Source organism: Carassius auratus, unplaced genomic scaffold (assembly GCF_003368295.1).
Source record: "Carassius auratus strain Wakin unplaced genomic scaffold, ASM336829v1 scaf_tig00214324, whole genome shotgun sequence".
NCBI classification, from domain to species: domain Eukaryota; kingdom Metazoa; phylum Chordata; class Actinopteri; order Cypriniformes; family Cyprinidae; genus Carassius; species Carassius auratus.
In genome coordinates this window covers 77,204-95,249 of record NW_020527615.1, presented here as the reverse complement: position 1 = coordinate 95,249, position 18,046 = coordinate 77,204, and the positions used below count along the sequence as shown (strand labels likewise).

General features: G+C 38.6%; 1 protein-coding gene across 1 annotated transcript in view; it reads right to left on the bottom strand.

Annotated features, from left to right (window-relative positions):
• Nucleotides 1-11,059: 11,059 nt before the first annotated feature.
• Nucleotides 11,060-18,046, bottom strand: part of mthfsd (methenyltetrahydrofolate synthetase domain containing) — a gene marked incomplete at its 5' end in the record, with an annotated part of 71,342 nt that continues 64,355 nt past the window's right edge. Inside the window, 1 exon segment of the mRNA XM_026257460.1 lies at nt 11,060-11,809. Coding sequence (XP_026113245.1) covers nt 11,309-11,809 — 501 coding nt within the window.

The following is an 18,046-nucleotide window of genomic DNA, read 5'->3' as shown; positions in this document are numbered from 1 at the left end:
TGATGGGGTCTCATAATTCATATAGACGGTTTCATTGGGCGCACGCGCCTGGACCTAAGTTAACCTCCAGTCTGTGTTGTGTATATCGGTCTGGCTGCGATGCCTTCTACAAACGCAGTTAAAGGCAAGGTGATGAGTAGACTGAAGTTGGGCTCAGGTGGTTGTGCTGTGGGATGTGTTTCCCACACATTTATTTATTTTTGGAGACTCACCACAATTTTAAAACAGATTTTTTTTAAAAAAGGCTTCATTGAGTAACGTTAAGTACTGCACGTTTAATAATAATAATTCCTTACATTTATATGTTTAAATATCAAAGTGAGGCACAGGTGTTTTTATATCGCTGTATTTCTGAAGGAAGACTTGCATGTTATATGCCTGATAAAGCAGCGTGTGCGTACCAGCTCTGCTTTGTTTACAGCTGTTACTGGGGAAACCTCTATTTCTCGCGCTTTATGTCTATGCTTTAAAACATCTACTGTTGGCAAATAATGAATTGCATTTTCATTAAGTCCGCCTGATCCACGCAGCAAACATTTTGTTTGTTATCAAAAAATATCTACTCTAGAGGGACTTGGCTGTTGTTATTGATTCTATTTGGAAGTCTACCGGAAGTTAAGTTAGGTCCACAAAAGCGCTCATGCGCAGTAACGTTTGTTTATGTTGTTGCCGTTGAAACCGTCTATATCTCTCCTTTCGAAAAGACATGATTGTCAAAATACTAAGTTAGAATGAGTGAGGAATGATGGGGAGAGACAGAGCGCGTGTTCCAATGAACAACAACTCCCATGAGCCTTACGCTCTTTCCCGACGTCATCAAAGTACGTCTTATGTTATTATTTTGATTGAGTGACCCCTGGTGGCCAAAAATTCCATACTGCGCGTTTAAGAAGATTTCACCATCCACTTTGAGTGAATTAAAAGACTTAAAGTTGTGGTTTAAGTTTTTTTACATTATTCGCCTTCTTTATTATTCTTACAGTTTGAAACTATATGGCAGGCAGCATGGTCCTCACAATTATTCTCCCTCCAAAGTGCCCTCTGAAAGCATCAATCATGCCGATTGGACATCGTATCGTTTGTGTGAAGAAACGGCGAGTTTGTCAAGTGATTATCTTTGTAAAAATATTCCAAACGACATATTTCTCATATAACAATATTGGTAAAACTGTGTGTTAGAGGTTTTCACTTAGATTAAATGTTAACACTCAAATCAAAGTATTTTTATAGTAAATGAATTTACCCACATAAAAATGTATAAATGAGTATTTTGTTGTTTTTATAGAATTATAAAATAGAATACTCTCTACAAATTTGTTTGTGTGTGATTGAAAGTATAGAGAGAGAGAGAGAGACAGTACACACTTTTTGTAAAAGTATGTGTATATGTATAAATATATATATATATATATGTGTGTGTGTGTGTGTGTGTGTGTGTGTGTGTGTGTGTGTGTGTGTGTGTGTGTGTGTGTGTGTGTGTGTGTGCGTGTATGTGTGTGTGTGTTTAAGTGTTTATTTAATGCAAATCAGCAAATAAACCAAATATTTAACAGCTGTTATGTAAGATTAAACAAATGGTTTAACTGCAATGGTGGCTGGATGCTGCATAGGTTTCAGGAGGTATGGGCGAAGAGGATATCAGTTCCATCACCCAACCATCGGGCCATCACCCACCACATCCTTCAGTTTGTCAGGTGGCTGAAGAGGGTGCATGGCTTTGGTGATAGCTGGCTCCTGGGAGACAGGGGATATATTCTTTGCCTTTGTCCATACCTCCTGACACCTGCGCAGCATCTGCGCAGCCACCCATTGCAGTTTAAACCATTTGTTTATCTGTTAAACATTTGGTTTATTTGCTGATATGCATTAAATGAACACTTAAAAACATAAAAAAATAAATACTTTTGCAAACAGTGTATCACTGATTCTTGAGAGTCGGGACAAAACATGTCCCACAGAGAAAAGTCTAATTTATAGCAAAAAGTTAAGAAATTCATGATGATTGACATACATACAAGGTTAAATCTAAAGGAATTGTATATACCTATCTGATTTTTAGAATACACTTTTTTTTATCCTTTTGGGGAAAATGTGTTTAAATGTATGGTGTGTGGTTAGAAGGTCCATGTTATTGCACTTGTCCTCAGCAAGAGGTCACAATATTAACCATCCCAAAAAACTTTAAAAAAGCTCTACAATCGTGAAAACATAAATCAAATAAAAAATAAGGGGTATAAATATAAAAAACAATGCATTAAGTGAACATCAAACAATATTTTCCATAAAAATCTGCCTATTAAAGTTCTGTCCTCAGTTTCTGGCAACTCCGTCAGATTTTTTCATAAAGCTCTTTAAATCAGGAAATAGCATGGTCAGCTATATCCCTGAGGACCCCTTTTCATCTACCTGCCTGTGGTGAATGCAGAACTACCACACATGCTCTGGTACATTTGACATTTTTTTATATTTTAGACAATGTCAATATTCCTATGGTCACAGCTGCACCATGTCAATACCAGCTTTCTGTTAAGATACTTTTTTTTTTAAACCATAGTGGACTGAATTTAAGCATTTTAGTGAGGTTATTGGCACAACTAGCAACTGAGGAAAAACTACCTAGCTGCAGTGTACAATACGTGTTTTGGCAGGAAAATACATGCCCTTACTTCAACTCCGTCAGACATCAACTCCGTCAGACGTCAACTCCGTCAGGTTCTATGTCTGACGGAGTTGACCTGTAAGCTGACAGAGTTGACAAATCCACCAATAACCTCTTAATGTGCGAATATAATATTATTCGTGAATATAATGAAGGGTTAAACTGTTATTTCAGGGTTTTATTTACACATAAATGCTCATACAGTATTGTTCAAAATAATAGCAGTACAATGTAACTAACCAGAATAATCAAGGTTTTTCGTATATTTTTTTATTGCTACGTGGCAAACAAGTTACCAGTAGGTTCAGTAGATTCTCAGAAAACAAATGAGACCCAGCATTCATGATATGCATGCTCTTAAGGCTGTGCAATTGGGCAATTAGTTGAATTAGTTGAAAGGGGTGTGTTAAAAAAAATAGCAGTGTGGCATTCAATCACTGAGGTCATCAATTTTGTGAAGAAACAGGTGTGAATCAGGTGGCCCCTATTTAAGGATGAAGCCAACACTTGTTGAACATGCATTTGAAAGCTGAGGAAAATGGGTCATTCAATACATTGTTCAGAAGAACAGCGTACTTTGATTAAAAAGTTGATTAGAGAGGGGAAAACCTATAAAGAGGTGCAAAAAATGATAGGCTGTTCAGCTAAAATGATCTCCAATGCCTTAAAATGGAGAGCAAAACCAGAGATACGTGGAAGAAAACGGAAGACAACCATCAAAATGGATAGAAGAATAACCAGAATGGCAAAGGCTCAGCCAATGATCACCTCCAGGATGATCAAAGACAGTCTGGAGTTACCTGTAAGTACTGTGACAGTTAGAAGACGTCTCTGTGAAGCTAATCTATTTTCAAGAATCCCCCGGAAAGTCCCTCTGTTAAAAAAAGGCATGTGCAGAAGACGTTACAATTTGCCAAAGAACACATCAACTGGCCTAAAGAGAAATGGAGGAACATTTTGTGGACTGATGAGAGTAAAATTGTTCTTTTTGGGTCCAAGGGCCACAGGCAGTTTGTGAGACGACCCCCAAACTCTGAATTCAAGCCACAGTACACAGTGAAGACAGTGAAGCATGGAGGTGCAAGCATCATGATATGGGCATGTTTCTCCTACTATGGTGTTGGGCCTATTTATCGCATACCAGGGATCATGGATCAGTTTGCATATGTTAAAATACTTGAAGAGGTCATGTTGCCCTATGCTGAAGAGGACATGCCCTTGAAATGGTTGTTTCAACAAGACAATGACCCAAAACACACTAGTAAACGGGCAAAGTCTTGGTTCCAAACCAACAAAATTAATGTTATGGAGTGGCCAGCCCAATCTCCAGACCTTAATCCAATTGAGAACTTGTGGGGTGATATCAAAAATGCTGTTTCTGAAGCAAAACCAAGAAATGTGAATGAATTGTGGAATGTTGTTAAAGAATCATGGAGTGGAATAACAGCTGAGAGGTGCCACAAGTTGGTTGACTCCATGCCACACAGATGTCAAGCAGTTTTAAAAAACTGTGGTCATACAACTAAATATTAGTTTAGTGATTCACAGGATTGCTAAATCCCAGAAAAAAAAAATGTTTGTACAAAATAGTTTTGAGTTTGTACAGTCAAAGGTAGACACTGCTATTTTTTTTAACACACCCCTTTCAACTAATTGCCCAATTAAGCCCTTAAGAGCGTGCATATCATGAATGCTGGGTCTTGTTTGTTTTCTGACAATCTACTGAACCTACTGGTAACTTGTTTGCCACGTAGCAATAAAAAATATACTAAAAACCTTGATTATTCTGGTTAGTCACATTGTACTGCTATTATTTTGAACAATACTGTATATAGCGTGTATTACATTATTTAACCATACGCATCTGACTTGTAGATAATGGGCAGGCAGTGGTCTGCTTATTATTGTGTAACGTGTAACTTTCCAGCACTTTAATATATATATTTGTATATGTAGAGACAGAGATATGAGAAGCCAGTGTAGGGCTGAGCGATATGGCCAAAAAAAATTATCATGATACATTTTTTATATCAGTCGATATCGATAATTATCACGAATGTCAAATCTTTATTTCAAGTTTAAAGGCAGAATTTTGCTCCTAAGTGAAAGTTGTAGAAAACAGAGCGTTAATTGTGGTTTTAAACTACTACTGGTTTTAACTACTTTAAACTACTCTTAATTGTCATTGTCAACATATCATGACAAAAAGAGGTGAACATTTCACAAATCTAAGGTAAAACATTAAAAAAAATTGTCAACACGGTCAGTTTTTCAGTCAGCAGCGTCAGTTTTTCCGTCAACACTGTCAGTTTTTTTTCAACACCGTCAGATCTTCGTGAACAGCGTTGGATGTATGAATGTTTTTGTTAATTTTTTTGGGGGAAAAAATATTCTTCCTTCAGTTTATGTAGTTTTTGTAATAAAGGACCATCTGATCTACATCCCTTTTATGTTTTATCTATTTAAGGAATTTGTTTTTACAATATTGAAATTAAAATCAAAGTTTGAAAATGCAAACATTAATCAAAGTTTGAAAATGCAAACATTTTGAAATCGGAGTTTTCAGAATATTTTGAAATCGGAGTTTTCAGAATATTGTGAAATCACAACTTAAGTTTATATATTGTATTTTTTTTTTTACATATCAGAGTAACTAAACGCTATTACAATATACTTTAGAACTTTAGATTCTTGTTGGATTTGAATAATTAAAATTGTATACTTTTTAGTGTGTCTGACGGAGTTGACACAAATCCAGTTCTGAAGGGAAACATGTTTATTTGTTAAAAATGTGTTTTTATTTAGAACTTGTTCCTTTACATGGTTAAATAGCTAAGACCTTTCTCTGCAGAAACATATAACTCTAATTGATATAGTGTGTATTTTTTCAAAAAGTTTTTTAAACGGGTTTTGTCCCGACTCTCAGGAATCAGTGTGTATATACTGTGTGTGTGTTTCTCTACCGCCCCCCCTCGCTCTCTCTCTCTCTCTCTCTCTCTCTCTCTCTCTCTCTCTCTCTCTCTCTCTCTCTCTCTCTATATATATATATATATATATATATATATATATATATATATATATATATATATATATATATATATATATATATATATATATATATATATATATATATATATATATATATATACACACACACACACACACACACACACACACACATGTACATTCACACACAAACTTTCTCTTCCTCTGTAGGGACACGAGGAACTGAACTGATGCCCGATCACTGCTCCATTGTGTCACACTTGTGAAGTCCCTCCACTTATTCCTGACTTCTTCTGGGCTTTGTTCGTATCCATAGCCAGCATAATTAATTTTTTTATTGATTTCAGCCCAAATTTTATTTTTGTCAGTATTTGTAATTTTCACATTTATCCATGTTTGAATATTCAATAGCAAAACTGATGACACAGCAGTCAGAATCTCATGATATGAACAGGAGAACAAGCGATTATGTGTTCAAGAAAATGAATCCTGGAAGTGGCAGACAAAGAGGAATTGGAGGAGAAAAGAAAATTGAAGGGAATGAGGTCAAAGGTCATTTGTTGCTGATGAAATAAAGCATGTTTGACCATGTTCTTGTGCTTGGAAGGATCATAAGGAGAGCTGGCCTGCAGGATCATCTAAGGGTTTTACACTACTGACACATTACAATTATAGTACATAGTAGCAGTATAAGAAAGACTAAGAAACTGCTATAACAAATAAGGATATTAACAAAACAGTAATGTAACTTGGCAGAGGATGCAGAATTATTTATTGCTGTACAGTAACTGACAGGATATTCCAATGTGTGTTTACTGTATGTTCTGTTGTTTGGTTTTTGTACTTTTCTCTTCTAGTGCGTTACATCTATTGTAAGATCTCTTTACAGTGGTGTAATCAAAAGTAAACTTTTCTTAGTTTACTGCTGATTTTTAGTGTATCTGCACTGCTTTATTCTGCATGATGTAACAGACATTGGCTTGCCAGATGTTTCCTGTATCTCAAAAGTAGGTTTTTGTCTAGTTTTTGAAAGGATCTAGTGTTCTCTAAGCAGAAAAATAGTAAGTTTATTTGGCAGCTTTGTGTGTGATCGGAGACCAAAGATTATATTTAGACAAAAGAGAATGTTTTTAACTAAAATGATTCAGTTTGACCTGTAAGTTTGAATATTGCACAATTTAGTGTGTAGTTTTGAGATTGTGTTCATAGTTGCGAGAAAATGGTGAATTGTTTATTGAATTTTGTTAGCAATCGAGAAAAACTGTAGGCTACTTGTTTTACAGCACTGCGTGTGTATATATCTAATCACACACGATTCTGCTGATTTTATGAATGCAACAGCCAAGCAGAGGCGTTCAGGTGAGTCATCACTGAAACAATGACTGAATTCTGCAGAAATTAAAAATAATAATATACATACAAGACTGTAGAATGGATTAAAAAAGTATCTCTTATAGGCCTATTTACATAATGCACGTTATGTAACATATAATCCACTTGCTTTGAATGCTGACGATCGCAGCTAGCCTGGTAGGAAGACCTATTGTTATAATAATGTAATAATGAAATAATTTCTATAATAAATAATATAATTTCTTAATTCAAAATAAAATATTAATCAATCCATCTCTGATAATCCAGGGTTTCTATGGTCTCGCAGGTTTTTTTCTTTTCTTTTTTTTACGCATTAAACTCGTGGCCACGAGTTATGTCATTCCCTAAGAAGTCATGGCCAGGAGAAATGGTTGTTCCCTCAACATACCATCTGGAGGCCACGACTTAAGGGTGTTGTAACTTCGACAAAAGGATCTTGTGGCTGAGCATATCACGTTGTCACGATTTAAATATGACGTTACAAAATTAATATCTCGTGGTTACGACATCACGTTCCCACTAGTCGTGGCCACAACAAAACTACGTGAACAGAAGATATGACCTTCCGGCACCGTAGTAGTGAGTTTCAGCTTCCCTCTAGACAGATGTTTTTAATCCCACGTTGTAAAACAAAGTGATATAAAAACAGCTTGTTCTTGCTGTTTTAACTGTGTTAAATAAGCTGTAGGATGGGGGAGTCTTGGAGAATTTATATAATGTATCTTGTATCATATTTTTGTTATTCGTTGTGTCATTTTTAAATGTGTTTTTGAATTTGTATTATGGGTGGTTGTTACTATCATTTTACTGCAAGACAAATTTACCTGCGGGTATGAATAAAGTAACCTAACTAACCTAACATAATTTTTATTTTTATTTTTTTTAGAAGAAAAAAAAAAAACAGGTTCATTTTTATTAGATTTATTTTTTCTAGTGATGTTTCATGCCATTGTTGGGGTTTGAAATCTTTGAGTATTATTAATGAGTATTAAATAAAAGTATTTATTAAAAGGCTACTGGTGTTTCAAATCTTAGGGCCAGTTTCCCATACGGAGATTAAGCCTAGTCCCTAGACTAAATGTCATTTTAAACCTGGATTTATTGAAGTAGCTTTCTCACACACGGATTACAATAGTCTCAGACTTGCACTAGTCTAAACTTAAAAATTGGATTTCTAGAAGTAGGATTAGGCCTAATTCAGATCTAAATGAAGTCTTAAATTAAACCTGGTCAGAAGCAGGTTTAACATCAGATTAAAAACTTCTTGCCTCAAGGCTCATGTCCACAGTAGCAGAAAATGAATTACCTTGACTATTTCAACGACAATCAGAGACCACCACCAAGACCTGAAAGAAGGTTGCTGAAAAACAGGAGCAACCCACTAAATGATTTTGATGATGTACATTTTCTTGACCGTTTCCGCATGTCAAAGGAAAATGCAACATAAATAATTAGTTTGCTGCAGCCCAAGCTTTCAGGTGACTTAGTCAGGGGCACCCCTATTTCTCCTTCCTTACAAATATTAATTACCTTAAGGTTTTTGGCATGTGGAACCTTCCATCGTGAAACTGGGGATTTGTGTGGTGTAGGTGAATCAACAGTGTGCAAAATAGTACACAAAGTTTGCAGTGCTATATGTGAACTGAAAAAGGATTTCATCAAATTCCCAAATGGTGCTGAACAGGCCACCTAACAAGGTCGATTTCTATGTATATGGGAACTTCCCTGGAGTCATTGGTTGTATTGATGGCTGCCACATTCCCATCAAGTGTCCCTCTACAGCAGATGCTGAGGATTTCAGAAATCGTAAAAACTGGTTTTCTATAAATGCACAAGGAGTGTGCACTCCCACTATGCAGTTCTCCAATATTGTTGCACGTTGGAAAGGTTCAACTCATGACTCAAGGATTTTCCACAACTCCTCTTTGTACGGGCCGTTTGAAACAAGACAACACTCTGGAGTTCTAATTGGTGACAGTGGTATGCACAGACAAACTTCTTGTTCACCCCTTATCTCCATCCAGTCAGACCAGAGCAACAGCGCTATAACCAAGTTCACATGCTCACCTAATAGAGCGCATGTTTGGTGTATGGAAGAATTGTTGAACCTAGGAGGTGCTGCATTGTTATTATTGCAACAGCAGTGCTTCATAATTTTAAATAAACTGTGTGGCTGCCCAGACCCTGATATTGAAGATGATGACCAACATGTCCCTATCGCTGAGCTAGCCAATGACAGAAATGGACTTGCTTACAGAGATGCTTTTGCTTTGCAGCACTTCTCATAAATGAGCCTTGATTGATACATAAATGATTGGCATAGACAGGTAAAAAAAAATTCATATTTATTTAACTGAGATTTTGTTCCAAAGACCACTGACACTGCTGCTGCTTCATGTCTCTCTCTTTCATTGACAACTCAAGATGAAGAATTTTCATTTTGACTTAATGTTCTTCTTTTAAATATTGTAATTTACGTTCATGGAACTCTATGGAAAGTTTCTCATGAATGGTCATCCTTTTCCCTCTTGACCTGCTGCCTGGATTAGAGACTGCTGGATGCTGACTAATGCTACCGAAGGAGACTGGATGCTGCCGCATGTTGGTGCTGGCTGCTGCTGGATTCATTTGAGCATCTTGACTGTTCCCTGCGCCCCCCAAGTCCTGTGTCAAGATCAGGTCATCTTTGTATGGAAAAAAAATGTAGCATTACATTCGACTTCAACAATAAAGGTCATTACATAATTTTTGTTACAAGAAATGACTTGCTATTAATTATGTTGGATAGGATAGCATGTTACTGTAAATGAGACATGTCCTATCAAATGAGTCTTTGAAAGATTCCTCACCTGAACTGTCCAAATGGTCACCATCTGGAATACCTTCCAAGGATTGAGGACTTTCAATAATCCCAGCCAACATGTCCCCCAACTCCTCTGTGTCTGGTGGAACTGGAAGTCCCCCACAGGACCTTTACAAGATAATATATACTCTGAAGTAGGAGTTCTATATAATATTGTTTTCTTTTTACATTTAATTAATGAAAACATTTATAGTTGACTGATTTTTAAGAATGGGGCAACAATAAATCTTACCTGAACTTGTTGGAGTGTCCGTTTGGCCTTCTTGTTTTCTGTACCTGAATCATGCTTTTTGTATTCAATTACAGGATAGTTTGATACAATTTGTTTAAAAAGGGTCTTCTCAAATTCACTGAAGTTTTTTTTTTTTTGTGTTTTCTTCGGCCTTTATCCATTTTTTGGTTAACTATAGTGACTCCTGTTCCACACACTCCTTAAGACTAATGAATTACAAATATTCCATACCAGGTTTTTATAGCAACCTCTCCTTAGCCACATGTGCATGCCATTAATCTAATCGGGTTTCCAAAAGAGATCTCACTGGTCCTTGATTACCTTAATCTGAGACTCTATAGTCTAGAACTAGTTAATCCAAATTTAAGCAACATCTCAGAAAGTCTGTTGTTTACTGTGGATTAATTTAATAGAATTAACCTAGTCCTGGTTTATTTTTAGCCCTTAACTGGAAACTGAGCCTTAGAGTATAATGTAGCCTATATATAATGTAAAACTATTTTAACATTTTATAACACACCTCTGCATGATCCCCCGTAATGCTGGTTATATTTACTTAGAAAATTAGGTTGATTATTATATTATTTAATAAAAATATAAATATTAAGACTAATAGCTCCGTTATTGGAAACCGCAGCTTTGCTTAATGGATTCTTACAATTATTCAAATAAGTTTCTACAAAATATTACAGCACACACACAAAAAGGCAGCAGCATTGGCATTTACAAAAAAAAAAAAATTGTCTGGGTAATGCAATCTGATGTAAATTTATCATGAGATTTATATTTTAATATATTGTCATTTATATAGTTGTTGTTTATTTGTAGGACAGGCTGTTGCTGGTAGTTTTTACAAAAAAAAAAAAAAAAAAAAATATACAATATTACAACATTCATAGACATTAGAGCTGGTATCATAAAATATGCCCATTTATAAACAGCATATCTGAAAAAGAAAAATATAATAATAATAATAATAAACATTATTCTCAGCCATGAGCAGAACAAAAATTTTCATGACGTGTTTTTTTAAAAGGATTTTTATATTTCTTACATGAGAGTTAACCAATTGCAAGCATAAAAGATATTTAGAAATGTTAATTCTTGTTTAGAATGGTGTACAGATGAGAATGCTGGATTAAATACATTCTCCTCTATAGGAGCATGGAGCCTTTTACCAGCCTGTTTGGTATTCTCTCTTTGGTATACTGTTGACACATTCATTGTGTAGGGTGTGACCATTAATGGAGAGCTTTTGAGAAGTGGTGAGATCATGCTCTGCAACAGTGTCATCACAGAATAGCAGGAACGATCTGGGCTTTGTCCCCTTCCAGCTGATTCTCAGAGGAACAGCTTCCTGTTCTCTGAGCAAGCACACTCACTCAGCTCAACTCACACGTAACCCAGTTGGAATGTTACTCAGGGACATAGTGGTGACAGAAGTTTTGGGAAATTTGCACTCAAATCCAGCACACCTGTTATCGTTAGAAGCTAAATATTCACATTACAGCTCAGCATTTGGATGACAATTAGGCTTCCATTTAAGCTCTTTGGATTTCTTCGTTTGATCCTCTTCATCCGGTGTTGTCTTTAAAGCAACATCTTTCCCAGCTTCCTGCTCTAGTGTTCTTAGTTTCTTCAGAATTGGTATTTTCTTCAGTATTTCTGTATGTAACTGAAAGCATTAATAAGTTATTATAATTAAGTTCATCTGAAGAGGTCATCTGAATAGCACTTGATTTTTCTTAAGTTAGTTAAGGTATTTCTCATTGTAAATTGTAAGACCCAACAAAATGTCTCTTATAATGTAATCATGTTTTCCTGAATAGGAAATGAGATGCTGTGTCAGTAACTGTGCCTCATAATGAAGAATCTCATTCCCTATTCAGGGATATAGTTTTACTTGATGCTGAAATGGTAGGTGATGTGATGGGAACCCTATCAAACTTGTGCTTAACATAAAATGATGTCACAAACACTTTAAGAGTGCAGAGGGCTGTGCCTCCAGAGGAAAAAAAATACACTCATAAAAACCTCATCACTCAACAGACTGGTAGTTTACTGGCAGTAAACTAGGTCCAAATACTGTTACCTGTACCAGACTGCAAATATTCTACACTTCAAAGGTAATCGTCACATTAAAAATGGACTCTTCCATCACAGGTACACAAGATCTGAGAACCAAACTCAGGATGGTCATCATGGTGCCACTAACAGATGACAAATGTAGTCTTCCCATACACTAGCCAGGACTGATGGAATCAGATTGACTTGTGGAAAAGTAAAACTAGCATGTCCTCAGCCAAGTATATGAACTAGAGCATCCAGACCAAAAACTGCTGTAGGCAACAGGGAGAACAACAGATTATATTAAGCTGTCTCTCTATTGGCTGTCCATGGGCTAAAATGAATCACTTGCTGATGAGAAAAGCACCTGCTTGAGCACTTGTCCCTTTTTCCCTTGATGCCCAAAGTGCACTTTTGTCAAGGCAATTTCTTTATACATTTTTTATGAAGCACCCTTTTATGAAGTCCTGCCCAATCTAACTATTAGTATAAGTTTAAATAATAATTTCACCATATGATAAAATTATCCACAATGACCTTTCACCTGACGATGTCATTTGGAAAAATCCTTCAGTTTAGACACTTTTGCTGGGGTTGCCAAGATGGCGTCCGATGCAGATGGAGCATTTTGTATTCGTTTTTTTTAATACCCTCTTAAAGGCCGTTTTGCAGGGTTAATTTTTTTAACGATTTTGTGCAATTTGCTTGGCAGTAATAAACATTTAAACTGTTTTCCATTGTATTTTATGTTGTTGGGTATCACAAAGCGGAATATAATACGAAAAAGTAGGTACTATCTTACAGCGGTCTCCCATCCCCCACAATGCATTGCATCACGTCACGTTGGGGAGAGAATTTACCAAAGCCCGCCTTGAGAGCATTGAGAGTGACTAGACAGACGAGTAGTAGACGAGTGTATTCAAATACACTATACACTATAGCGCAGATTATAGATATATATATATATATATATATATATATATATATATATATATATATATATATATATATATAGATAGATAGATAGATAGATAGATAGATAGATAGATAGACAGACAGACAGACAGACATCAACCAACAGCGACCAAAACACACATACTTCCCTCACATACTTCACATACAGACACGCAGCTACGTTTGCAACAACAAACCGAAAGAAGAGATAAATGCTTAGAAACGTCCATTTCACGAGTTTACCCTTACATCTAATCTGAAGGCGAATAGTAGGCATATTTTGGCGTGCTGTCCTGGGGGAGTGGTCCGGGCCCGGAGCATAGCCCGAACCCAAATAACTCCCCCTATCCCTAATTTGGGATAAATAGATTAGAAGTGAGGAGTTGCGGTGGAGGAGGGATGCCGAAAAACTGTCGTGGGACAGGAGGTAGGAAGACTGGATATATGCTTATGTGCTAGTTAAGATGATTAGCTAAACGAGATGCACCTGTGCCAAATTGCACATAGCCTGAAAATCATAGCCTGTAAGTCGCTTTGGATAAAAGCGTCTGCTAAATGCATACATTTTAATTTTAATTTTAATATCCATGCAAGTATTCTGGCAGGACCAATTTGTGACCAATAATGGAAATTAGGGACACAAGTCGGTTCTGGGGCATTTGGAGTTATTCACAGATTCTGAAAGTGTAGTCTCCAAGCTTTCCAACGATGTGTAACACATGGAAATGATAATATTTGGAGAAGTTGTGGCCATTTGAGGGTAGGCACTCAAAAAAAGCTCAAAAGGGTGAAAAATTGCCTCTAAACATTGTGCAGTTCTCACCTGTTCTCACCTGCTGGGAGTGACAATAGGGCTCATTTACATCTCATTTAGATAAGCCATACCCCCTTGTAAAGCTGCATGGTTGCATAGCAACGACAGACACAATGGGAAAAATCGGACCGCATACTATTAATAATAAAGGAGAATGATTTAGAGGCTGAAATATGTGAGTTTTATCTTTTTATAAAACCTTTTTTTTTTGTCAAAACTCTATTTGAACTTGTGCAGTGTAGATAATGTTGCAAGACACTCCTTTAAAATCTGGCCATCATTTGTAATGTTATTATTTTAATGTTTATGTAAACAAAAAGTACATATTGATGCTAATTTTATTTGTTATTTGCTGGTTTTCTACATAAAACTTGGTGAATTGATTTCATTGTGTAGCATTAGGACTTTTTGAACAGGATTCTGTGATAACCGATGAGCTATGAGCTAGCTAATAACAATAGGTAGATATGGGAAGGTCTAAACATGGACTAAACATGAGATAACGTGTACGTGTTCTTAGAATGAACACAAAACGACAAACGTTGATGTTTATGGAAACTCACCCCATAAGAAACAAAAAAGTATTCTTGCAGATCTCGATGCCTCCAATGAAATAAGTCGTTCGGGCACACTTTCTCTTTGTGGGGGTCTTCTTTGTGCATGTAACCATCTCCGAAGTTTGCACTGTGCGTCTGTTTGCCTCTAAATGTCCAATAATTTGCATGTCCTGCCACTCTTTTTCTGCAGCTAAAGAGTCCAGCCGTATGTTGTACATAATGTCTGGAGAAAGCTTCTGGCTACAGGACTGTCTCCCATGCAGAGAGTTCTCTTTTCTCCTCATGTAGCATTTACAGTCAAAGTTACGGATTTTCGGATTTCTCTGTCTTTATCCCCATAATTTATCCCCATCAACACACAGACAATGACACGCCCCTACTGCGTGCTAGAATCTCCAAAAAACAAGCCTACGCTTTTAAAACATGTACGCTTTTAAATATACCAATCAATACTGCTATCTCAAACACGGAGAGGCTTCTTCGTGATCTCAACTAACAGATTCAGAAAAAAAACGAAAATCACCAATTTTGAAAAAAAACCCCGCTTCTTTCTCATTTAGCTCGAAAGTTGTGCTGCCGACTTGTGTCACTGGTTTCCGTGACCTGTCACATTTATTAAGGGACCTATTTCACCATTCACTGGCTTGATCACTCAAAATTAATCTAAAATGCAATTAATAAAAAAAACAAGATTTTTCTGGCTTATAATCGGAAGCAGCTCATTGGATTTGCTAAAAAAATATTCAAGTGAGCCTCACAGCCTCTACCCTCGTAGACAACCAAATCATCCTTAGTATTGAACTCCTTGTCAGGCGCTGCAAGAGTGCTCCCGGTTGAGCCAACCTTTGCCTTCTCCGTTCAACTATCAGCAAAGCTTACTCGTATGACATTGCGTGTATTAAACTCCTGTCAGATGCTGCAAGAGCTTTCCTGCTTAAGCAATCTTAAATTTAAAAAAAAGAAATAAATAAAAATAAATAAATAAAAACCGGATGCCGGCCATAGCCTCCCGGCCAGATAACCTTACCTTTTCGAGGCTTCTTTCGTTGATGCTAGGAGCTCGAGCTCCCATCGGATGCTGACGAGAGCCTCCCATCCAGACAACCTCACCTTTTCCATTCTGCGGCTAGCAAAGTTTACCTGTTCGTTGCCAGGAGCTCACACTCCTTTCGGACATAGGTGAAAGCCCTACCTTTCGGCTACCTTTCTTGCCATTCTGTCTTACGTACGGAGAGGTTTACCTATCCAATGCATGGAGTCAGGGCTCCCATTGGATGTAGGTGAGAGCCTCCCGGCTAGACAACCTTACCTTTTCCATCTTTTGGCCAGCGAGGCTTAACCGTTCGATGCCGGGAGCTAAGCTACTGTCAGACGAAGGTAAGAGCCTCCCGGCTAGACAACCTTTTCCGTCCTTCAGCCAGAGAGGTTTACCCGTTCAATTCCTGGAGCTAAGCTCCTATCGGACGTCGGACAGAGCCTCCCGGCTAGACAACCTGACCTTTTCCATCCTTTGGCCAGCGAGGCTTACCCGTTTGATGCGAGTGCTCCCATCAGACGCCAGCGAGAGCCTCCTGGCCAGACAACCACTACCATTCCATGTGGTCTAGGTCACAAAACCGATCTAACCCAATAAGCAAGCCGTCTGATGCCGCAAGTACCAAACACACAAACAAATCCTCCTTCCTTCCTTCCTACGGTCGTCGAGGCTTACCCGTCTCATGCTGCGAGTAGCGAACTCCCATAAGATGTCGACGAGAGCCTCATGGCCACACAAACTTACTTTTTCCATCCTATGGTCTGCGAGGCTTGCCCAGTTGTTTCCGGAAACAGGAAGTCCCCGTCGGATGCTGGTGAGAGCCTCCTGGCCACTTAATGTTACCTTTTCTGTCCCCCATCCGGAGAGGCTTACCCGTTTGATGCGTGTGCTCCCTTCGGATGCCAGCAAGAGCCTCCCGGTTAGACAACCTTACCTTTTCCTTTTCTATGGTCAGCGAGGCTTACCCGTTCGATGCGTGTGCTCCCTTCGGACTCTGGCGAGAGCCTCCTGGACAGACAACCTTTACCTTTCCACTCTATGGTCGGCAAGACTTAACCCATTCGATGCGTGTGCTCCCTTCTCTCGGCCACACAACTTACCTTTCCATTTGACGGTAGGCGAGGCTTAACCGTCCGACACTACGAGTCTCGACCTCTCACCAAATTCTACAAAAAAATATAACGCTCTCAGCTATCCTCACATCTTTTAACCCCACCTGGCGAGGCTTACTCGTTCGATGTTCTGAGTTTAATGCCCCATCGGATGCCGCGAGAGTCCTCCCAGTCGGGTTTTCCTTTCCACTCTCCCCGTCCGGCGAGGCTTACCTGTCTGATGCGTGTTATCCCTTCAGACGTCTGGCGTGAGTTCTCCCGGTTGGGTCTATACTTGCTGGCCGCAAGCTAGTCTCATCCATCCGATGCCGTGAGTCGGGATCTCCCTTCGGATGTTGCCAGAGTCCTCCTTGTCGGCCAGCCCAAAGCTTTTTATTTGCCAAACTTAGAGGACCCAGACGTCTGTCATCCTGAGACTCAATCTTCTGTCGAAGGCTTCATGGGCCCTCTCGGTCAGCATTAGGCCCTTCGCCCACTGAATAGCAGGGGCTATCAGCCAGTAGGGCCCGTACGCCGACACCATGACCTATTCCGGTCGGGCACCACAACCACGCTGCTCCTCCTCATCAGCCGGTAGGGCTCACTGTTCCAACGCCACAAGCTACCGTTGAGCATCGGCTCGAGCCCTACCGGGCCTACTCTTCCAACGCCTAAGTCGCTCCCACCGGAGTATGTAGGCCCTTCCGGCCTGCCAACGAGACAACTTCTCAGAAAATCAATATCAGCCCCCGCCAGTACTCTATGCTATTTTTGGGGGGCTAGGTTCAGGCCATTCCCGAGCTCGGAGCCCATCCCCGGACAGCACGCCAAATACGCATACCATACCTCAGCTAATTATATGTAAGCGTGAACTAGTGAAATGATGTTTTTATTAACAAGATTCAGGAGGAGCGCGGCAGATACTTAGCCTAATCGACACAGGTGGACCATAATCAAGTAATAAATCCCATAGTATAAATATCGCTGACGTACCTCTATCCACTGACGGTTTATCAGCATCCCTCCTCCACCCCATCTCCTCACTTTGAGTTCACTTTATAAATAGAGGGGGAGGGGGGGTACTCTAGGTTCGGCCATTCCCGAGCTCAGAGCCCTTCCCCAGACAGCACGCCAAATACACATACCATACCTCAGCTAATTATATGTAAGCGTGAACTAGTGAAATGACGGTAAAAAATATACGTGTCATTATTGTACACTGCTGCTCGTAGACTAGCTCCAGTGCTCATTGCTGCGATGATGATAAATGATAGCAACTCACCAGGACACTTCACCAACTCTCCAATCATTCTCCTCGGACCAAAAATATGAAGTGCTGGCACAACTTAATTATAACTACACATGCTTTTTAATGCTTTTGTAAATGTTTTAG